This window comes from Ursus arctos, unplaced genomic scaffold (genome assembly GCF_023065955.2).
Source record: "Ursus arctos isolate Adak ecotype North America unplaced genomic scaffold, UrsArc2.0 scaffold_25, whole genome shotgun sequence".
Classification (NCBI taxonomy): Eukaryota; Metazoa; Chordata; class Mammalia; order Carnivora; family Ursidae; genus Ursus; species Ursus arctos.
In genome coordinates this window covers 41,124,328-41,149,154 of record NW_026622930.1, presented here as the reverse complement: position 1 = coordinate 41,149,154, position 24,827 = coordinate 41,124,328, and the positions used below count along the sequence as shown (strand labels likewise).

At 41.4% G+C, this 24,827-nt stretch overlaps 1 protein-coding gene across 4 annotated transcripts in view; it reads left to right on the top strand.

Moving 5' to 3' along the window:
• Positions 1 to 9,089: 9,089 nt before the first annotated feature.
• The window catches only part of DDHD1 (DDHD domain containing 1), an 86,994-nt gene continuing 71,256 nt past the window's right edge, over positions 9,090 to 24,827 (top strand). For 2 of the 4 annotated variants that reach the window (XM_044377606.3, XM_044377605.3), the window contains exon 1: positions 9,090 to 10,098. In XM_044377606.3, the coding sequence (XP_044233541.1) occupies positions 9,270 to 10,098 (829 nt within the window). In that variant the 5' untranslated portion in view covers positions 9,090 to 9,269. The remainder of the gene's footprint in view (positions 10,099 to 24,827) is intronic. The other 2 variants (XM_026480364.4, XM_026480363.4) reach the window with 1 other exon arrangement.

Here is a 24,827-nt window from a genome sequence, read left to right as displayed (position 1 = left end):
TGCCACTGAAAATAAAATTCCATTTGCATCCTTTTCCTCCCTCAGAATTACAACAATGCATTCTATGTTTCACCTCTGACTCAGACTACTAAGTCTTCATTTCAAACAACTCCAAGAAAGTTTCACTTACCTTAAAATTCATTTAGCGCTAATAGGGCTCTCACAGTTTTCATGATCTTTGAAGGAGATCAGAAATTTATAGATAGCAAAGAATCTCAGAGGCCCCTGGACTCCTCAAAAGAAGATTTTAAAGTGCATGGAAGAGTACTTGAATTTTCGTTTTTAGCCCCGCAGGCTGTGCCACTGTTAGTAAGAAGGCCAACTGTGTTAAAGGGGAGAGGGGCAGAGTTGCAACAAGGACTTTGTGTTACCTTAAATTCAGGTCTATGTTCTCTCCTAGGAGTTACACCAAGATAGAGGAGCCAAAAAGGGCTTGAGAACAGCTCCAGAGAAGAGGATACAAGTAATTACAGACCTTCTAAGGACTGAGAAGTCCAGTTCCCTTCTCCTGACCTCTGTGTGGATTGGCCAAGAGTTCTGAGAGGAACAAGTTTAAGTAACTGAGGAATCACAAGGCTAACTGAAATGTAAATAAATAAGGTGCTTTAGCTGCTTAATACCACTAATTTTACTTCATAAAATGTAGAGATAAAAAGAAAGCCAGAGGGTAGGGGTACCTGGGTGGCTCAGTGGTTAAGCATCTGCCTTGGGTGATCCCAGGGTCCTGGGATCAAGCCCCACATCAGGCTTCCTGCTCAGTGGGGAGTCTGCTTCTGCCTCTCCCTCAGCTCATGCTCTCTCTATACCTCTCTCTCAAATAAATAAAATCTTTAAAGAAAGACAGAAAGACGGAAGGAAGGAAGGAAGGAAGGAAGGAAGGAAGGAAGGAAGGAAGGAAGGAAGGAAAGAGAGAAAGAAAAGAAAGAAAAGGAAAGAAAGAAAGCCAGAGGAGCGCCTGGGCAGCTCAGTCATTAAGCATCTGCCTTTGGCTCAGGGCATGATCCCAGGGTCCTGGGATCAAGCCCCGCAAGGGGCTCCCTGCTCAGTGGGAAGCCTGCTTCTCCCTCTCCCACTCCCCCTGCTTGTGTTCCCTCTCTCGCTGTGTCTCTCTCTGTCAAATAAATAAAAATCTTAAAAAAAAAAAAAAAAGGCGCCTGGGTGGCACAGCGGTTAAGCGTCTGCCTTCAGCTCAGGGTGTGATCCTGGCGTTATGGGATCGAGCCCCACATCAGGCTCCTCCGCTATGAGCCTGCTTCTTCCTCTCCCACTCCCCCTGCTTGTGTTCCCTCTCTCACCGGCTGTCTCTATCTCTGTCGAATAAATAAATAAAATCTTAAAAAAAAAAAAAAAAGGAAGAAAGAAAAAGAAAGCCAGAGGGGAAAAGGAGAAAAAAAAAAATAAAAGGAAACCTTTGGAAATACTGGAAGGTGTTCTGTTACACAATGTGTTTGCCACCAGCGGTGCCAGGTGACAACCGTGGGAGGTTCCACAAGGACTGTCATATACATTATCTTATGTTTTCTAAACTAATCCTCACCACAACAAAGTGAGGCAAGTACTGTCATTATTCCCAAGTAACTGATGATGAATTTGAGCTAAAAGCTGGCATAGCTAGTCTTTGACAGGACTGAGAACTGAACCTAGGTCTGTCTGCAACCTATTTCTATGACACCTGTAGATAGTGATTTTATTCAAATCGGGGAGTCAGCAAGATTGATATGGTCATACAAGGAGAAGGCTACTTGGAATGGACGAACCTCTAAGGCAGTGGGAGTGGTCAACACCGTATTATTCTCCATTTGATTTTACTTTTTATTTTTTATTATTTTTTATTATTTTTTAAGACTCTTATTTATTTATTTGACAGAGATAGAGACAGCCAGCGAGAGAGGGAACACAAGCAGGGGGAGTGGGAGAGGAAGAAGCAGGCTCATAGCGGAGGAGCCTGAGGTGGGGCTCGATCCCATAACGCCGGGATCACGCCCTGAGCTGAAGGCAGACGCTCAACCGCTGTGCCACCCAGGCGCCCCTGATTTTACTTTTTAAAGAAGTCATTTAATTATACAAGTAACATACAAATGTATGCACATTATATAAAGATCAAATAATACAGAACTTAAGGTCTAACTTCATTTCCTCACCACCTTCCAGGACTAGCTATGTGGGTGATTTGTAGCTTATTCTTTCAGATTTTCACCAATGATTTGCATATACATAGGTGAATATATATGTATACATATGCACGTATGTATTTTGTACAGTATAGTGTGAATTTCTGGGTTTTTTTAAGATTTATTTTTTTCTTTGAAAGAGATTGTGAATGAGAGTGAGTATGGAGGGGCGGGACAGAGGGACAGGGAGAGAGAGAGAATCTCCAGCAGACTCCCCGCTGAGTAAGAAGCACAGCAGGCCTTGATCCCACGACCCCCTGAGCTCATAACTTGAGCAGAAATCAAGAGTCAGACAGATGCTTAACCAACTGAGCCACCCAGGCATCCCTAGATTTGTGTTTTTAATGTAAAAATAAGATCAAACCACAGGATACCGGGGTGGGGGGGGGGGGGGCTCAGTCAGTTAAGTGTCCTTGCTCAGCAGGGAGCCTGTTTCTTCCTCTCCCTGCCCCCTCCCTTGTGTTTTCTCTCTCTCTCTCTCTCAAATAAATAAATAAAATCTTTAAAAAAAATAGTTCTCCAGTAAAGATTAATCTAGTCATTGTTTACATGTTTAACAAAGCTGTTTAAACACTAATGCCTTTGGGGTGCCTGGGTGGCTCAGGGCTTAAGCTCTGCCTTCGGCTCAGGGCGTGATCCTGGAGTTCTGGGATCAAGCGCAACAGGCTCCTCCCTGGGAGCCTGCTTCTTCCTCTCCCACTCCCCCTGCTTGTGTTCCCTCTCTCGCTGGCTGTCTCTCTCTCTGTAAAATAAATAAAATCTTTTTAAAAAATTGAAAAAATAAAAAATAAACACTCGTGCCTGCTTATTCACTCTGTTTATAGTGGATTGAATAGTGTCCCCCCCAAAATTCTTCTTCATCTGGAACCTCAAAATGTAGACTTTCTTGGAAATACAGTCTTTGAAGGTGTAATTCATTAAGATGAGGTCTACTGGAGGCTCCTGTGTGGCTCAGTCAGTTAGGCATCTGACTCTTGATCTCAGCTCAGGTCTCATCTCACAGTTGTGAGTTTAGGCCCTGCATTGGGCTCCACTCTGGGTGTGGAGACTATTTAAAAAAAAAGAAAAAAAAGTCATACTGGATTAGAGTGGTCCTACATCCAATGACTGGTATTCTTATAAGAAGAGGAGAGGTCAGACATAAAGACACACAAGGAAGAAGGCCATGTGATGACAGAGGCAGAGACTGGCATAAAATATAGCTACAGACCAGGGCACACCATAGATTGCCAGCAACCATCAGAACGTAGGAGAGAGGCATGGAACAGTTCATTCCTCAGCGTCTTCAGAAAGAACCAATTTCAACAACACCTTGATTTTTGGACTGCCAGCATTCAAAACTGTGAAACTATGAAATTCTTTTGCTTTAAGCCACACAGTTTATGCAAAGATAGTTATGGCAGCTCTAGGAAACTAATACACTGTCCCTCTATGTCTTCAAAAATTATCTCCAAAGTGCCTCTCAAGAGAACCTGAAGAGATTTATAGTTTCTAGCCTGAGAGTGGTAATATGAGTAATCAAAGTTTATATTTTCTACCTTGAGAAGTACAATAATATGAATAATCAGATGAAGGACTAGAAGCTCTCATTGATGATTAAGAATTAGTTTGAAGTTCTAAGCTGAAGAAGTAAAGAAAGAATGAATTGTAAATGCAAGGAGGTTGTTATTCATTTCTTATATTTAAAATATAGGTTATTTAATCTTGAAAAAAAAACATTAAATTTCTGAAGAACTTTGCTTTCTAACCATCCCATTTTAATTTGTTAATGATATTACCCTAATGGCAATCTTGTACGGTTCCAAAGGCAATGGGAAAGCCGTGAAAGGGGTTTGTGGGCTTGTGAGCCTGTAATCATATACTGATTGACATTTGAAATGCTGACTTATGATATAAGGATAAGCACACTATCTTAAGCAACAGTTGCAAAAGCAATGAATTGATTCTGCCACTCAGTCCTTTAAAAACTCAGCAAATTACTCAGAGTTGCACAAGTGGAAAGCCCTACTGAAACATAGCTACTTTTCCCTTTCCTTTCTCACCTCTTATATGAAAATCAGAATAAACTACACATATACAATATGCTACATCTAAGTCCTAGCAAAACTTACGATGATAATTACTTATTGTAGAAAGTAACTGATATGAATTATATACTATATATGTACTTTGTATGAATTATATACTATATAGTTTGTGAATAAATAAATATGTACTTTTGGTTTACCTCTGGTGTGAGAAAGGAAAGAATCCTGGAGCACTAAAGTCATCAAATGCATCTACAGTGGATGCATAATGTGGACCTCACAATAGTCTATGGTTATAGTCTAACTCACTTTTCTATAATGAAAGGACAGGGATATAGCCAAATCTTCTCTTTCAGATATAAACAAGCTAATGAGGATTTTGTGGCTGCCTCCATAAAGAATGCATCAATATTGTGCTGATCTGCAATCTGTTTCATTTGAATATATACCTTCAATGCCATTGACCTTTATTTCCAGAAGGAATAAAAAAAAAAACTTTATGGGGTTTTGGTAGGTACAACTTTGAGGGCAGACCCCTTACAAACCTTTAGGTAAATGCATTTGATAATTCTACATTTTAAGTATGACTTCAATTAACATAAAAACAAAAACAAACCATAAGCAAAATAGCAATAGACAGTAAATATTTGTTGAATGAATAAATAGAAGGATGAATGACTTTATTCATTACATATTCCTATGTTATTTCTGCTCACGTAGCTACATTTTTTTATTGTAATTTGGCTTCCTCTATTGATCTGTCTTTAGGGAAAGAATGACTCCTGCGGTCATTCTGGCATTACTATTATATTCCTCATAGGAACTAAAAAATTGGCATTCCGGGTTTATTTAAAGATACCTCTAGACTGTGAATGCTTCACTGTAGGGCCTAGCTAGTGCCTGGAACTTAGCTAACATCTAATATATGTTCAATGGATGTTCCCTGCTTTAGTCTAGGCTATCATTCCTTTTAATCTGTTCACCCCCCCCCCCAAAAAAAAGAAGAAGTTCTCAGCCATGGTCTGAATGTTTGTGTATCCTCCAGATGTCATATATTGAGATCCTAATCCCCAAGGTGATGGGCCCTTATAAAAGAGGCCTCACAGAGCTCCCTAGCCCCTTCTGACATGTGAAGAACCAATGAAAAGATGACTGTGCAAGACTGAAAAGATGAGCCAGCAAGAACTCACCAAACACCAAATCTGCCAGCACCGTGATCTTGAACTTCCCAGCCTCTAGAACTCTGAGAAATACATTGTTTATAAGCTATCCAGCTTGTGGTATTTTGTTATGATAGCATGAGCAGACGAAGACATTCTCCCTTTAAGAAACTACATAGTGATCCTAAATATAAAAAGTACAATAAAAATTTAAATATAGCGGATGGTTTATCAAACAGGAGATAGAGCAAACAGGGGTATGGTTACATGACCACCCTCTTTCTCCATTCTAAATTTTTCATCAATATACAATGGACAAAGCCATTTCAAGTGTGGGTGTGGGTTATTGGTTCAGAATAAATTATATGGCCTAAGGCCTAATGGCTCAATATTTTTTACAGGTGAAAGTGGGTTAAAATGAACGATAGGGAAAATTTAAGAAGAAAAGGGAAAGGTGGCATAAAATTGCACCATGTAACTTTTGAGAGATGGGGAGTGAAAGATGGTCATTGTTGTTAGATAGCCCCAGTCATATCTAATGGGGAAGGGAGGATGGCAGGATGTGCAGAAGAAGTACTTTAGTCTTTAATAGTACAAACCACCTGGCTTTGCCTCTTTTACTTTCCCACGCCAACCAGAACTCCCTCAGGCTTGGTTCCATATCCAACGGGTTATTGCAGCCGCCTGGATCCACAAATGCCAGAAGTGTGAATCAATCATATTTATTTGGCTTAGGGGAAGGAGGCTTGGTCTTGTGTAATGATTAAAATACAACAATGTATTGTTGTTGTATTACATTGTATGTAATGCTTTACATACAACCATGAATGTTCAGATACTGCTTTGTCAATTGCATACAATAATGATGTGGAGTGCCACCTGACACCTGTGCCAACAAGTGGGGACTGCAACAGAGGAAACCTTCCCCCTCTTGTCAGGATATTATGACCTAAAAAGATGCTTTAAAAAGCAAAAGTAGGAGAGAAGTAGCAGGAAGGATCAGATAAAGGATGATTTTTTTTAAGCAGAGAAGAACGTTGAGAAGAGCAACTTCCTGGCCTTTGCCTTGACATGGCTAAGGAATAACAAAGAAATAAACACATATAGTCACATGAAATTAGATATTATATTTTCAAGTATCTTTACTCACTGTCAGCCTGGGGCCAGCTACATGGGTCTGTCCTTCTAGTTCCAGCTCACTTCCAAGAGGCAGAAGCAATCTCGACTCCCAGAAATACTGAATGACATCTCCCCTTGCCAAGGTCTAAACCAAGACAGTGAAACCAGAAGAGAATGTGGGATTCCCTTCTCCTGTCAACTGGATTGTGGGGGGTTTATTCATCATCTTTGGGCATCAAGAGCTTCTTCAAGAAAGATCATACTACCTAAAAGAGCATGGCCTTATCCAATGGACCACAAGAGGATATATATATAACGCAAAAAGTGCAACATTTAAACGATAGAAACATTCATCTAATACAGGGTAGAGAGGATATTTTTTACAGACAATAATATTCATTAATGGGAATTGTACTGTCCTAACAGGTTAACATTGGTCTAAAAGAATCCGATCAGAACTATACAGGTAGGGGGGCGCCTGGGTGGCGCAGTTGTTAAGCGTCTACCTTCCCAACGTTTTGGGATCAAGCCCCACATCAGGCTTCCCCGCTAGGAGCCTGCTTCTTCCTCTCCCACTCCCCCTGCTTGTGTTCCCTCTCTCGCTGGCTGTCTCTCTCTGTCAAATAAATAAATAAAATCTTAAAAAAAAAAAAAGAACTATACAGGTAGGCTATGTTCCATCGAGAAACCTGAAGAAAGAGAGATATTTTAAATGTTATGATGCCCCTTATTTTGAATCCCCTTTATGGTACTTATCGCACTCTACTATAATGTATCTGTGTACTTGTCTGTATCTCCCACTAGAGTGTAAGGTCCTTAAAGTAGGCACTAAGTCTCTCCCATTCCCTTTCATATTAACACCCAGAACAGAGGTGCCTGGCATGTATATCAAAGCACTGCAGAATAAATGCTTTCATGGGTAGTAAATAGAGCAAAGCTCATAACCAGACTTCATATTCTGCATGTTGTCATAGAAAGACTGGAGAAGAAACTGAAAGCAAGTATTCAGAAAGTGGTATAAATGGAGATGAGGGCTCTAATCTTAGATGCTTTGAGTCAGGGCTGCCGTGTCCAGTTGGGCATGTTGTTCACTACATAAAATTATCATTTGGGCAAGGGCACAAATAGGAACAAAATCCAGCCCATGCTCTGCTTTCTAAGCCATTAACTTTAGCACTATTCCATATCTTGTATGCACACAGGAAGTAATGCCCTTTCTTTCAAATTCATATAGCACTTCACAAGCTAAAGACAGCCATGCTTTATTTTATGACTTAATCTCTAACAGGTTAGATCATAGAGCAAGAAAAACTGCCCCACTGATCTGATTCCTCCACAAGAGGAGTAAAAGAAACTGTAGACTGTCTGCTCATGAATTGAGAACACTGAGGTTAGAGATTATTTTTCTCTGGATTCTCAACATAGGGTGTTGCACTTATAAAATTAAAGGTTTTGGGGGGGCACCTGGGTGGCTCAGTCATTAAGCGTCTGCCATCGGCACAGGGTGTGATCCCAGGGTCCTGGGATTGAGCCCTGCATCAGGCTCCCTGCCCCGCTGGGAGCCTGCTTCTTCCTCTCCCACTCCCCCTGCTTGTGTTCCCTCTCTCGATGGCGTCTCTCTCTCTCTGTCAAATAAATAAATAAATGACCTTTAAAAATTAAAGTTTTTTTTGTAATATAAAAGAACTACACAGTGGCCGCTCAGCATTCAACCTGATCCCAGAAAGTGAGCTACAGAATCAGAGATGCATAAAGAACAGGAAGAAACCGAGAAGACCACAGAATTCCATGACTGGAAGACACTTTAGAGATCATCTGGTCCAATAATCACTTCATCTTACAGATGAGGAAACCAAAAAGATCAAGGAGATGAAGTGACTTGCCTGTGGTTATCTAAGTCTAGGACCTAGTGTTTTCTGGCTTTCAATATAATAATCTATCACAACTGGTTGCGCTTGCCGGCAATTATAATCAACATTGTGCACCCACTGTGCGGGTGGGGTTGAGACTTATGGACTCGGTCTCCATCAGGGGCCTTACAATGAGGTTGAGAAAACTGGAAATAAGTATTGAAAGATAAACAATAGGAGGTGATCTATTGAAGTAAGGTTTAGACTCAGCTTTCCGAGAGGGAATGGTGACGTCAACATTTGGGATAGCAAGCAGGGGGTGGAATGCCTTTGTGCGGTCTGACAGCTATGGAGGGACTGAGAAGCTTCAGATGAGGACCTGAAGTCACAAAAGCAATGTCAGGGGAAACCCAACTTCCTGGGGCCCTCTCCAGTAGCTTAAGCCCTCGGGCTCATGACCCAGAATACAAGGATGAGTGGGATAAAGCCTCTCATCTGGGCTCTGACCCCTAGAAAGGCGCGGGCCGAGGCAGGTGTGCGGGGAGTGGAGCGTGGAGGCGGAAGGCAATTGAGGCATCTGATGAGTTGCGGCTGCCCTGAGCTGACCTACCACCGGGAGGCCAGAGAGAGGAACCCGGCTGTTTGCGCGAGGCCCGGGCGAATAAGGGGCTTCCGGGGCGGTGCGCGCGGCCGGCGGGGGCGGGGCCGGGGCCAAGCACCGCCCACGTCGGGCTGCGCGACAATGGGGCGGGCGGTGGAACACGGCTGCGGCTGCCGCGGGCCTGGGGGGGGCGGAGCCACCGCCGCTGCCTCCGCAGCCCCGGTTGGGATTTGAAAGATTAAAAACTACCGGTGGAGAGGGCGACGGCGTTGAATGTGTGGCGGAAGCGCTGGGGGCCGCTGCTCGGCGCGGGGTCGGGCAGCCGGCGGCGTCTCCACACCATGAATTACCCGGGCCGCGGGTCCCCGCGGAGCCCTGAACATAACGGCCGGGGCGGCGGCAGCGCAGCCTGGGAGCTGAGCTCCGATGCGGAGCCGGCGTTCGGCGGCGGCGTCTGCTGCTTCGACCACCTGCCCGGCGGGGACCCGGGCGACGGCGAGGTGCCCCTGGCCCTGCTGCGCGGGGAGCCGGGGCTGCACTTGGCGCCGGGCGCGGAGGACCACAACCACCACCTGGCGCTGGACTCCTGCCTCAGTGACGAGAACTACGACTTCAGCTCGGCGGAGTCAGGCTCCTCGCTGCGCTACTACAGCGAGGGCGAGAGCGTCGGCGGCGGCAGCTCCTCGTCGCTGCACCCGCCGCCGCAACCGCCGCTGGTCCCGTCGAGCGCCGGGGGCTGCGGGACGGCGGGAGGGGGTTTCGGGGAGAGGAAGCGCACCCGGTCTGGCGGAACGGCCGCCAGGCACCGCTACGAGGTGGTGACGGAGCTGGGCCCCGAGGAGGTTCGCTGGTTCTACAAGGAGGACAAGAAGACCTGGAAGCCCTTCATCGGCTATGACTCGCTCCGCATTGAGCTCGCCTTCCGAACGCTGCTGCAGGCCACCGGTGGCCGACCCCGGGCCGAGAACCGGGACGGCGACCGTGTGTGCGGCCCGGCCTCCAGCTCGGGGGAGGACGACGACGAGGACCGCGTCTGCGGCTTCTGCCCGCGCGCTGCGGGGCACGAGCCCGAGATGGAGGAGCTGGTGAACATCGAGCGGGTGTGTGTGCGGGGCGGCCTCTACGAGGTGGATGTGACCCAAGGAGAGTGCTACCCGGTGTACTGGAACCGTGAGTAGCCGGCCGGGGGAGGGAGCGGGACGGGCTGCTTCTGGGGCGGACGAGCTCCCGGGTGGGTTTGGGACTTGACCGCCGCGGAGAGCGAGGCGCTTGAGGCCTGCCGTTTGGTAGGAGCAGGGTGGAGATTAGACACGCAGAGCCGGCAGGTGAGGGATGAACGAGCAGATGGCAAAATCCAAGCCTCCCGTGGTTCAGAAGGAGAAGATTCTGCGAGGGTAGCGCTTCCTGGGTGAGCTGGATGCTGCTGCCATCCCCTGGAGGTAATCCAGGAACGGATGCCCAGCCCGAAGGTTTGATTTCGCGATCCTACCTGAGCTTTGTCCACCTGGGGATCTGATTCGGTCTCATTTACCCTGAACTGCCGATGATTTAAAGAACAGCCTGTCCTCTGAATTGGGAATGTTTGAGCTGATCTGCAGGAGAATCAACAGTTCAGTTATGGAAAAGAACATTAATCCCAGGCGGGAAAGGAAAGGAGATAGGTTGTTTCCACCTGGTGCATTCGGGAGACGTGGAAAGCACTGCATGAAGCTTTGCTGGCAAATGGGTCCGCTCACTCTCTGTGGAATACTCCTTTTTGTCTCTTACGTTCTTGTTTACATATTCTCAGTTTGCTTCTTAACCTTGAAAAATTACTAAGGCCTATGCCTTGGTTTCCTCATCTATAAAATTGGGATAATTGTATCTACCTTGTAGTGTTGTTGTGGAGGTGAAATGAAATAATGTACCTAACCGGCTTGAAACTGTGCTGGGCACACGTGTGATTTATAAGTGTTAACCGTAGGTTCTTATTCAATTAGACAGCAACACAAGTTTGTAATTAAATGGGGTTAAAAGCAAGTGTTACGTATGTAATATATAATATATATTCTACTGTGACAGAACTATTGGCTACCAGCAATTTGCAATACATAGTTTCAGTTTTTATGGACCTAGTGCCGTAACTCAGATATCTGTCTTCATTGGTTGTCACAAGCCTTAGGTCTTCCATACATTTTACAGTATTCTGTCTTATATTAATATATATTGATGACTTTGCTTCTTTTCTGTATGTTTAGCAATCTATGGGCAGAGTCCACCTTTATCTTAATACTCTCATTGGGCCTAGTGCAGTAGATACTTAATAGGTATTGAACTGCATGAGTGATTCTGATAATGTTAAAACATGTGAAGCATGAGTCACTAAGATAGCAATTACAGTGTGTGTCAAATCAAATCAAATAAGCATAGAAAATTTAACTTACTACACTTAAGGATGACAGTGAAGGCATTAACATTTTCACAAGACCAGATTCATATGGGATTTGTCACATCATTCCTTTTGATTACAGGCTCACTAAGGATAGGGTATGCTTGTATTCACTCGTTCATTTATTCATTCAGCTTTTTCATTTTTGCCAAGTATTTGTATGTGCATAATATAGTAATCTCATGAAGGCATTAGGAAAGGTGGAGAAAAGGGCAATCCTTACCCTTCAGGAGTTTCCCACTTAGTGTTTTCTTCAAATGTGCTACACATCAGTATAGATTTTTTTCCTTTGAATATAGAAAAACAAGGACTTAGTGGAGCAGGAAATTTGGATAAAATGCAGGGCATTCTTGGAGAGGAGCCTGGAGACCAAAGGATGAACCATACCCTTAAATCGACTAAAGTATATTCACCTAGAATATTGTGTGCTCTTTTGGTTTATGGTAAAATTGTGGCTCTTTTTTTTTTTTTTTTTAAGATTTTATTTATTAGAGGGAGAGAGAGAGGGATCATGAGCAGGGGGGAAGGGTAGAGGGAGAAGCAGACTTCCCGCTGAGCAGGTAGCCCAATATGACGATCCCAGGACCCTGGGGTCATGACCTGAGCCAAAGGCAGATGCTTAAACGATTGAGCCACCTAGGCTCTCTATGGTAAAATTGTTAATGCTTGCATAGTGCTTTGCTGTTTATAAAATAATTTTTCGCATTATTTCATAGTGATATCAAATTAATGCTAACATTCTGTTTATGAAGAAATAGGCTCAGTAAAATTAATGAACTTGTCCAAGGTTACTCAGCTAGAAAGTGGTGAAGCATTTTAGAGCCTGCTGGGGGAATAGGTGTGGTGTCCAGAGAGCAACTGACACACCACCCAAGGGTGAGGGTATCAGGAAAGCTTGCCAGATAATGTAAGACTGAATCCTAAAGGATGAATTTAATCAAGAAAAAGAAAATGGGGAGACGCAGGGAAAGGCATTTCAGTCAGATGGGGTAACATATACAAAGACACAGAAACATGAAATTGCATGGCATTTTGAGGAAATTAAGGCTGCACCTGCAGGGGCCATGACACATAGGGTAGGCTTGGGATTTGACCACCACAGAGCCAGAAGTGTTTGGTCAAGGACAGGAGGAGATTGTGAAGGGTACCTGTCGTTGAATGGTGCATTTGGAGAGTAGCTAGGGAAGGAACAAGAGTAGATATGCCGTGCTAAGGACTTTGGACTATATCCTGTGAGTATTAAACCAAACAATTGAAGGTTCTCTATTATTTAGGTGATTAGTGACAACACAAAGGTTGAATTGGAGAGTTGGGGTATATCGTTAGAATGGTAGTATCCTAAACCAAGAGAGAAACCGTGAAGGCCTACAGAAGTTAACCTGAAAGGGAGTGTGGACTTAGCCTTCTCGAATCTCCTTTTCAAAAGCAGGTAGCCAGTAGACCAATTATAACTTATAAATTAATTTTTGTTAACTAGAATAACAGCAACACCTATTTTCACTCCATTTTAGCATTTTCTAAATAGTTTTCTGCAATATACAATCCTGTGGGTGTCCCAGGCCTTCATATGAACTACAATGGAAACACAATGCTGCTTATTGTCCCTAACTGACCACTTCTTACAAAATCCCATATCACTTTGCTCTGATTGGTTCTTCAGGTCTCTCTGTATTATATAAGTTTTCATATGGTCTCGTGAGGGTTCAATCCCAGTATGGTCTCTTTAGCTTTTACAGCTTTAGACTTCCTTCTCATATACTTTTTTAATTCTGGAAGCTTTCTGCTTGGTGGCAATGAAAGTTTAAAAAAAAAACAAAAAACGAAAAGAAGAAAGAAAGAAAGAAAGAAAGAAAGAAAAAGAAAGACTTCAAAAAGTTCCTACAGAGTGGTGGTGTAGGATTTCAGTGGTGGTTTAGGCTTTTGTGACCTAATTGAGCCCACTGCACCTGGGTGTCAAGGCCAATAAGTTAGCTATGCTTAGTCTAAAAGGTGTAATTTATATTTGCTCTTCCTTTTGAACTCTTACTAGCAGACCAAATTTGAACCAATTCGGGGTATGTGAATCAGAAGGGGAATAGAATTTGTCTTTTATAGATAGGAAGTCCATATTATTACCTATGAAAAAATATTATAGGAAATTTATTTTCATTTTATTGTCTGTTTATTTTTCTTACTGCATGTAGACATTTTAGATAAAAATTGATTATTGCTGAGTAATGGCTAAGTAAACTCCCTTGCTCCCCCTCTTCTTCCTAAGCTGCTTGTAGCCATCTCATAGGCTTCTTTTGAGAATTACTATATATAACATGCCCGGAACGGTGGTTAGCACAAAGTGCTAGGTGTTAACTATATCTGTGTGGGTCTCAGAAAACAGTAATCCTTACTTGTAGAAACTCACGTGAAAGTTCATAAGGCTGACCAGTGCAAAATTATCAAGTACAGTGTTTGTTGTTACTGGCCTGTACCTTACCATAAGTGAAAAAATGTTTGTAGAGAATATTAGCAAGAAAGTGGCCCTATTTACTAATAGTGGTAGAAAGGCATAGGGAGCATTATAGAGATATTTGATGAATAGTCTCATAGCAGTTCTTATGGCAGTGATGTGTGCATTGTACACTAGGGAGTATGTAATTTCCATTTATTGACTAAAGTGATCTGACCAAATATTTATATGAATGTGTAGTTTCTCCCCCCTCCCCCACTTTCTGATATATTTGAGGTCTACTTGCATTATTATCATTCTAAACCATTTTCAAAAACTTTAAAAATTAACCAGTCTTCATGATATATTAAAGAAAAAATAATATTCCCACCAAAATGAGGTAGAAAAATAAGGGCTTTTTCTGCAAGTACCCAAATTAAATGGTGTTTATTAACATGGCATACCTGTAACCATCTCTTCGGTCTTTTTCATTTAAGGGTTACTAACCTTAATAATTAATAATCTTTATGAGGCACAGGGCATCATGGGAAAGTAATGGAGTCCAAGCTGGGAGAAGTCAGTCTTTCCTGATCAGTTTCTGCCTCCAGTAAAGCAGAACTATAGGGAATGGAGACCGGGGATTGACATGCCTGAAAAAGTGTTAGTCTCTTCTATCTCTTTTTAACTGCATTGTCTCCCATTAGCCCTTGGGAAAGCAGCCTTGGGCAGCGTTGGAACCCTGGCTGCTCAGGTTTCCAGAATCCTGGCAGAAGTCTTCTGAGAACCCTATTCTAGACAAGCCTGCTTTAGACTACGTATTTCAGCAACCCATTGAAAGAGCACGAAGATATGAATGACACTGAGTGATATATATGGAGGGCAGTACTTGGCACAATCTGATCAAGGCATTCAGGACGTTTCTTCCCCTTTACATTGGACCATTACTTTAAAACTGATTTCATATCAGTTATTGATCCACCTTGTTTGTATATGGCTCAAATGTAATAATGCATGTTGTACAAGTGCTTTATATAAATGTTCAAAGTAATTGGTATGTCTTACTTTACTCCATCTGTAACCCTCTTCTTTTTTTTTCCTCCTTTACTATTTTTTCATGGAAGAGACCTTTTGTACTGTTCCTTCTTCCAAATCTTATTTCCTGGGTCTTATCTCCACATTACGCTCTATAGTTTCTGCTTTGCTAAGATCTGATGTCTGGAACCCTAGAGGTGATCCTTTTCTGATCTGAGGGGAGGGGAGGGGAGGAAAGCTGGATATTCTAGTCGTGGAATCCACTGAGATTATGGACCCTGGGTGAGGACAGTAGGGGGATAGAAAGGAGAGAGGGAAATGGGGAATATACTCACAGGAAACCTAAGATGATTATTGGCAGAGAAGGTAGGGAGATAGACAGTTCTAGAATCTGTGATTATTGGGCAATCTAAGTCCTTTATATCTTCATGAGTGTGATAAAATTTAAACTGTACATGTTATCAAGAAAAACTTCAACACTGATAAAGGGTATAGATACCAGTTTCTTCTTTTTTGCCACAATACATTTCTAAAAGCTCAGTTAAAAAGTAGAACAAGGAAAAACATGATTTTTAGAGCCAGTAGATATAACTTACAATTCTACTCTTTTGAATATGCTTTGGTAAAGGGAAATTTTGCCCACAAAAAGATTTGAATCACTGACAAAGGAGTGGATTAATGGGATGAAAAGCATACTATAGATACTTTTTGATACCCCAGGATTAGGGGACAGGTAAAATTTAAGATCGTGGAAAGATTAGGGGACAAGTGACATTCAAGGTTGTGTAAATTGCTACGCGTGGTTTACTGTCAAGATTACCTGTGCCACATGGTGCACTGGGTGTTATACAGAACTGATGAATCATTGAGCCTTACATCGGAAACCGGGGATGTACTGTATGGTGACTAACATAATATAATAAAAAATCATTAAAAAAAATAAATAAATAAATAAAAAATAAAAAAAAAAGATTGCCTGTGCCAGAGAACTAAAGAAAAATGGTGGGAGTATTGATATGATCATATAAAAGTAATTGTGTTTTATGTACTGCTTTCTAATTTTGCCAAATTGCCATACATAATTATATACTCATTAGTATTTATTCTAACGTGTTATTACATTAAAGCTATATCCAGATAATCTTTATAATCATTGCACTTGGGTGTTTAAATAAAATCTGTTGAATGACTTTTGGGGCCAGGCCAGCCTTTGGAAATTACATTGCTATTGCAACTTTTGTACCCCAAGACCTCAGGTATCTAGAAATCTTAGAGAAATGTAAATTCTGTCTGAATGGATATCTTTTCCAAATTAGTTGAGCGTTAAGCTTTTATTTGTTGAAGGGTAGTTTTAACTATGTGAATGGAAATCTCTCTAATGTTACTGTTTCCCCTTTTGGCCACTTCTCAGTGAACCATCATGAAAATTGATGCAGGAAAGTCCTTGAGACACGTGATACGGGACAAAGAGCTGGATTGGCTTTGCCAAAACATAAATCTTCTAGGTCATATGCCATAGAATGTGCTGCTCAGTAACTTTAGATGATGCACAGGGAGCCTAGTTAGAATTACTTCTGAGCCTTCCTGGAGATAGAGCTAAATGTAGTTCCACCTTTATTTTACTATTTATTACAGTGATCAACTTTCAGTTAGTATTGTATTGACTGAATTAATTTTTTTTCTTCTCATTCTATAGAATTGCTTCTAGGTAGGCCCAGGGTATCCCCTGTCCACCTGATTCACCCACCTAGACCTTCAGTAAAGCTTGCATTTTGACATCTGATCTGTTTTATGATATGTTAAGTACCCCCAAGTTTGTTTATGCTTTAGAAAACAAAATCTTTGCCGCGAATCAAAAGATAGTCATTGGAGAGAGAGCGTCTACTTGAAAGAAATTGTTGAGGGTCGCTCAAACTGAGCAAAGGACAGTACGGCTCTTTAAGCACTTTTAATGCACTCACTTTACCATGCTGGCTGTCCACTACCAAAATGAACCCTTACTATATGGTTAGCACTGAGGCTGGTATACATGTCTGTAACCTTTATGAACAGATGTTTGCCTTTGCTTGACATTTTCATTGTATAGCTAACCACTCTTACTCTTATTTAAGATTAGTACCACTACCCATAGTTCTGCTCTTTGTCTTTTACTAGAAAAAAGTTGGGACCTTATATTTTAGAATATATTTTTGGATATAGTTTATTTTTATTTTTAACTTATTTACTATTTAGCCTGTTATTTTGTGTAAACTACATTATATATTACACTTCTTTTGTGGGCAAGAAAGGTGTTACTGTACTTTACATATAACGAGTGTTCCTAATCCTGGAATACTGGACTGAATTGTTTGAAATTCTGATTGCCTGGCAGTATTCTGGCTTTCACGGACAGATCTAGAACCCATCAAAGTATATGATCGGTCTCACATAAAGGGTAGACCTGGTTTACTTCATGTGTTTTGAAGTCAACTCTTACCCCACCTAAGGTCTTCGGTTTTATCTCTTCCACTTCCAGTTCAGTTCTTACTGGGTTTTCAAGAGTGGCAGCACTGTCTCATGTTTATGAATGTAAATGATCACTGGTGGCAACTGTCTGGGCCAGAATCCCAGCTCTGCCATATACTGTCTGTGTGACTTCCGGCAACTTAAATTCTCTGTGCCTCAATTTCTTCTATAAAATATGGTTAATAGTACCTACCTCTTAGGATTGTTGTAGTAAATGTGTTACAATAAGATCTTGAAACCTCTCATGATGAATAGTAAGTTCTAAATAACAGTTAGCTGTTACTACTTCTCCATTTTCCTGCCCCTTCTGTCCTTTCCAATTTACAACCCACTTGACATTCTTGGCTTTCAGCTCCCCTATTTCAATTTGCAGTCCTTTTCCTGACACAGTATTTTCTTTGGCCTTGACTCTTGGTAATCGACTCTCGATTAGGCACAGCCCTAGAACCTACCCTTGTGAACTGTTGCCTGCCCCTTTGAGAAACTGTGGCTGATTTTTGCCCCAGAACGAGCTATATTTCTCCAGTTTTCCTCGTTTGTGCACCACAGGTGAGACCATTCCATTCTGTGTCTGCTGCCTGTGGGAAAGGGGGAGTTCTTTCTCATGAAATCTAAGTTCTTGAGCATCTCCTTTTTTTGGTATGCAGATCCTGTCACCAGCTGTGGGAGGTACCGACTTCATCCCCAAAGCTCATTTAGAACATCTCTACCAGCTACCGGGATTTTTGATACAATAGAGAATTTTACAGCTTTCAAAAGGCTGCCCAGTTTTCAGTTGAGGCAGAGCCAGTAGTGTTCTTGGTCTTTTGCCATGTTGGCAAGAAAGAAATGACCCATAATTCCTTTTACAGTGGAGACCTCAACATGAAAACTTTGAAGAATCGATTCCTCTTAATTGACCTGCAGTTGAAGCAATAGTGGTAGGAATGGCAGCTAGGTTCTGGCACCTAGTGCAAAATCTAGCTTCAGATCTGAATCTTTTAGCCCAGGGATTTGAAGCGGCCATCCCTTACCAGCACTGGCAATAAAACTGAGTGGGCTCAGAAAAGAGATCTTTGTTGCCAAATTCCCTTAGTTTGAGTCCTTGATTTTTCATAGCCTTATGTTTAGGCAAGTTATAATCTCTTGATGGTCCAGTTTCAACTTCATAAGTGGGGATAATAATTCCTGCTTCACAAGGTTATTACAGATTCTGTTAAGATACACATAGAGTACTTAGCATAGTACCTGGTTCAATAAATGTTAGCCATTATATTTAAGCCAGGCTGATATATTGGCTCTTCAACTAGAAGCCTAGCTTCTGGAAATTAAAAAGTGTGTGGTCGGCATGTTTTATTTGTGAAAAAGAAGAATGTGAATCTATGGCTTGACCAAAATTACTTCACCCTGCATTCGATGACCGTATACACACATAACACATACATACACACGTAGTCCCTCACTCTTCCTTTCCCCTTCTCCCTCACCCTTCTATATATACATCTGTGTGTTCATCGTAAAGCTGCTTAATCTTACCACCACCATTCCCCCCAAGAGTTCTGGGAATCACAGTGAAGTATCACATCGCAGGCCCCTTAATTCCTCTTGTAGACTCTGACACTGAACAAAATGAAGACCTTTCCGTATGGTGAGGGCAGTGAAATACATTTCAGCCTTTGAATCGCCTCTGTTGGGTTCTGTTGCCTATGGAATGGCATCCTATCTTAGACCAGTAGTTTGCAGATTTCACTGAGCTTAACAGTCACTGGGAAGATGGTTAAAACTGTACATTTTTAGATCTCGTCCTTGGAGATTAGATGCAACAGATCTGAGCCTGTGGCCTGAGAATCTTCCTCAATAGGTATCTCAAGTAATTCTTTTGGGGGCGGGGGGTGGTTATAGACCTCAACACTGATAACTCTGTTAATTAACTCTTCCAGTCTAAATGGCTCACAAGTGCCTCATCCTAGGTTGTCTTCATCTTCAATCGGACGGTCACCAGTTCAGCCAGTCCGAGGTTGTATTTCATGCAGTTTGAGAGGAACCAGCCTTCCACCCACAAATTGATTTATCTTTATTTCATCTTTGTTTTTCTTTTACCTGTTTCTGCTCTGCCCTTCCAATTTAAAATTCTGTATTTATATTGATTTTCTCTAAACTCATTCTATCAGTCATTGAGGAAGATGAAATATCGAACTGTAATTGTGGATTTATTTGTTTTTGTAGTTCTCTTGGTTTTGGTTTCATGTTTTTTGAAGCTCTATTATTAGGTGCATACACATTTAGGGTTATTATATCCTTGTGATGAAATAAAGCCTTCATCATTTTGAAAAGTCCCCCTTTATCTCTGGTTTATTTCTTATATTGATATCTACTTTGATACTAATTTAGACACTCCCAACTTTCTTTTGATTTAATATTTGCATAATATGTCTTATTTTACTTTTAAACCCATATGTATCTTTACCTATCTTAGATATTGCTTTGCAAATTCCATTCTGAGATGTGCTGATTTTATTTGGTGTTTTAGGCCATTTATATATTTAATATGATTAATGCTAAGTTTGAGTTTAAATTGAACATCTTGCTAGTTGTTTTCTGTTTGTCCCATTTTTTTTTTTTAAGATTTATTTATTTGGGGGGGGTGAAGGGAGGGGGAGGGAGAGACTCTTCAAGCAGACCCCCTGCTGAGCAGGGAGCCCAATTTGGGGCTCAGTCCCAGGAGTCATGAGATTATGACCTGAGCCAAAACCAAGAGCCTAACCGACTGAGCCACCCAGGCACCCCTGTCCCATTTATTCTTTGTTCCTTTTTTCCTTTATCTTCCTTCTTTTGGATCAAGTATTTGTTATGATTCTCTCTTATTTTCATTACTAGCTTTTAGGGATACCTTTTTCATATTTATCCTGGCTGGTGTTCTCTGAGCTTTTTGGATTACAATTACATGTGTATTAGATCATTTGATATTGTCCCCAGCTCTTGGATGCTCTATTCTGTTTTTGTTTTTTTTTTAAAGATTTTATTTATTTATTCGACAGAGACAGAGACAGCCAGTGAGAGAGGGAACACAAGCAGGGGGAGTGGGAGAGGAAGAAGCAGGCTCATAGCGGAGGAGCCTGACGTGGGGCTCAATCCCAGAACGCCGGGATCACGCCCTGAGCCGAAGGCAGACGCTTAATCGCTGTGCCACCCAGGCGCCCCTCTATTCTGTTTTTTAATTTTTCCACCACTTTTGTGTGTGTATGTGTGTGTTTCAGTTTGGGTAATTTCTGTTGACTTCCACGTTCACTGATTCTTTCCTCAGCTGTGTTGAGTCTACTGATGAATCCATCAAAAGTATTCTTTATCTCTCTTCCTGTGTTTTTAATTTCTAGCATTTTTTATTCTTTCTTGTAGTTTCCATCACTGTGCTGAAATTATCCATCTGATTATACATGTTGCCCATCTTTTCTACTACAGCCTTTAGCATATTAATCATAGTTATTTTAAATTCTCTAATAATTCCAACATCTGGGACATCTTGGATCTAATTCTATTATTTTATCTATTGATGGTATGTTTTCTTTCTTTTTCATCTGTCTCAACTTTTTATTGAAAGCTGGACATCATCTGTAGGACAGTGGTCTAATTAGCCTAGAAACCTTATGTTTTGGCCAGCCTTTAGTATGGGAGGTTGATCAGGCAGTCTGTTTGGGAGTTGAGCTGGGTTTGGATTTTGTTACTATAGTTGTTATCATAAGTGCACCACGGGCTTCAAATTTGCCTGGCATTACCTTGTATTTAGGGTGGGGACTGGTTTGCCAGAGGGTTTCTCTCCATGCTGTTACCCTCCTTTAGCCGTAGATTAAATGCTTGCTGTGTTGGTGATGGTGGTCAGAGAGTGGAGACAGGACATTCTCTGTTGTTCTGATTCAGCCTCATTCTTAGGTACAGTGTCTCTGAGTCTTGAGAGCGGGTCCTTCTCGGTGATTCTGCCTCTACACCAGCGATAGGAAACCTCATTGTCTATGGGCACCTGGGTGGCTCAGTCAGCTAAGAGTCTGCCTTCGGCTCAGGTCATGATCCCAGGGTCCTAACATCGAGCCCCACAGGGAGCCTGCTTCTCCCTCTCCTCCCCAAACTCATGTTCTCTCTTGCTATCTCTGTGTGTGTGTGTGTGTGTGTGTGTGTGTCTCTCTCTCTCTCTCTCTCTCTCAAATAAATACATAAAATCTTTAAAAAAAAAAAAAAAAAAAAACCCTCATTGTCTAGACCCAAGACAGTGTCTTGCCCCTACACCAAGGGTAGGGTGTTTTTTTTTTTTCTAGTGGCTTTTCCCAGCTGCTGTGGGGTCTTCATCTGTGCCCTAAAAGCAACAGTGTTTTCTGCGTTTCTAATAATATCTTAAGGCTTTTGTTCCGTGGGTGGGATCCAGGCAAGGATAGGAAGGATCCAGGCAAGGCTTCACACTTTTACCGTAGCTGCTGCTGTTCCCTCCCCCGAGGCCCGCACCATGCACTGTTTCCAGGTTTCTCACCCCAGCCTTTCTTAGAGGTCCTGGTAAAATCTTTGAAGAAGAATGTACAGGAGGGTGCAGTTACTCTCTGTCTGAGGCCCCAGGGATTCTATACTCTCACTGTGGTCTACCTTGCCTTTAGCAATTTATTTAAAAATTTAACTGAAATCTTTATACTCACTCTTATGACATCTGGTATCTACCCCCAGTAAACAAATACTCCTATCTAGTTCCTCCCTGTCTTAGATATCGTGTTAGTTAGTTGCTCTGTGACTTCAGGTCTCTGAAGGATTTGAGAAAAATTACAATTTTGGAAATTAAATGTGTGTCTTTTGTTTGTTTTAAGGGTAGGAGAAATAAATGCTCTTTTAGCTTTTTACATTCTAACCAAAGGCTGAAATTCAATTATACTTTTTTGTTTTTATTTTTGTAGTGGTTACTCTAGGATTTTCAGTGTGCGTCTTTAACATGTCACAGCCTAACTCCAGAAATTATGTTGTCACTTCATATAGAGTGTACTTCCATTTACCCCTCATTACCTTTTGCTGTTGGTATACATTTTACTTCTACATGTTATAAACCCCAAAATATTTTTGCTTTAAGAGGTCGATTTTAATAAATTTCTTTAAGAAACAAAAATCTTATATTTACCGCATATTTATCATTTCTGTTTTTCATTCCTTTATGAAGATTCTTCTTGAAGACCTACCTTTACTGTTTCTCATAGTGTACATCTACTGATGAAAAATTCTCTTGGCTTTTGTCTTTAAAAGTCTTTATTTCTCCCTCATTTTTGAAAGATATTTTTACTCGATATAGCAAAATCCTAGGTTGACATTTTTTTTTCCCTTCGGAACTTAAACATGTCACTCCATTGTCTTTCACTTGTATAACTTCTGATAAGAAACTGCTGTTACTTTTTCTTCTAGAAGTCAACTTTTTTTTTTTTTTTTCTGGCTGCTTTTCCACCGCCAGTTTGATTATGACGTGTCTTGGTGTGGCTTTCTTCATATTTCTTCTGTGTAGGATTTCTTGAGATTCTAGGAACTATGGGCTTATAGTTTTCATCAAATTTGGAAAATATTTGGCTATTATTTCTCTGAAAAAATTTTTTTTCTGTTTCCCTACCCCTTTTCTGGGATTCCTAATACTTGCATATTAGCCTGCTTGATATTGTCCCACAGCTTTGTGCATTTTCTTTTCAGCATTTTTTTTTTACTCTGTATTTCATTTTGAATGGTTTCTATTATGTTTTTGAATATGTTTGCTTTGCTTTAAACTTCAAATTCACTGATCTTTTCATCTGTAGTGTCTAATCTGCTGTTGATCTCATTTGGTATATTTTTCATTTCTGTTGTATTTTCCATCTGTAGAAATGCAGTTTAAGTATTTTTTTATATCTTCTGTGCCCTTCCTCACCATGTTCATGTTTTCCTCTACCTTCTTGAATCTAGAGAATATAATGGTTTTAACATCTTTAGTCTGCTAATTTTACCATCTATGTTGTTTCTGGATCTGTTGCTTATTGATTGACTTTTCTCCTGGTTATGGGTTAGATTTTTGTGTTTTTTTTTTTAACATTTGGGGTTTTTTTTGGTTTTTTTTTGTTTCGTTTTGTTTTGCATGTCAGATACTGTGCATTTTCTGTTGTGTGCTGAGTTTTAGGATTCCTTTAATATTATTGGGCTTTGTTCTAGTACACAGTTAAGTTACCTCAAATTTTTTTGGCCCTATCAAGGCTTTCTTTTGAGCTTTATTAGGGTGGTGAAAGCAGCCTTTAGTTTTGGGACAATTTATCCCCACTACTAAGGCAATATCTTTCTGAGGACATTGCTTAAGGCCCCAGAGAATTAGGTGTTTTTTACTCTTGCTTACTGGAACTTGAACTACTCCCTGGCCTTATATGAGCTCTGAAGAGTGTTACACCTTCTCCTTTCCAGTGATCTTTTCCCCTGGCCTCCAATAGTTTTCTCCCATGTGTGCATAGATAAGTATTTGACCAAAGCCTCAAAGGAACTCCTCTAGAGATCTCCAGCAGTGTCTTTCTGTATAGCCTTCTCTTTTCTGATATTTTGCCCCACAGATTCTAGCTGCCTTGGCCTCCCTGAACTCTGAGCCATTTGGCATCTGAGCAAGACTGCTAGGCTCTGTTTGAGTTTCCTCTTCCTGTGCTGTATAGTATGGAAGCTCTAGGTACTAAGCTGGGCACTTCTCCCAGTGATCACTGTCCTCTTCTGCCTGTTGTGCAATATCTGAAAATCATCATTCCATATATTTTATCTGATTTTCTAGTTGTCTGCGCGGTGGGGCAGTAAATCTAATATGCATTACTCCATCGTGACTATTAAGTGGAAGTCTGTCCTTACAATTGAGCAAACTGATTTCCTCTTCCCATTCTTGGTGGCCTTTTTTATGTCTCTTCTTGTTACGCACAACCTATTACTCTCATATCCTACCTGTCTTTCTGCGTAGGAATGTTGGAATGGACAACAGTAATTATCTAGTGAGCTAACATGGATCAAGTAGCTGTTTGCCACGCAGAGTACAATCAAGGTGTCTTCTGTAGCTGTTTTTATGGGCTGTAGGGTAGAAGTGATTGTTAGACTCTAGTACCTCAAAACTATTTGCTGCTGCCTCTTTTTTGCAGAATATTACATTACATGCAGTCTACCAAACCAACTGCTGCATTTAATTTCTCATGCTTCCTAATCACCCCCTTTCTTTTTCTGTCTTATTTCTTACACCTCCATATAAAAAACAGACTCTTGAGGATCTCTATTTTCATATCAAAGGACCCCCTCCCCTTTTACTGGTATCAGCAGGAAGTAAATCAAAGTACTGGATTAGCCTGCCCGTCAGAGTATGTCTGCAGTGATCTCATGTGTAGGTTTTAATCTTCTATTTAGTTTCTGGATTTCTGAGCCTGCTTCTCCAGTTGTCATAGTGTGAGGTTTTCATTTTGGAAGAGATGGTAGGGGAAAAGGCAGTTTAGTTGATTCAAATGGCTGAGGATTCTAGAAGGCTAGTCTTGATATAGC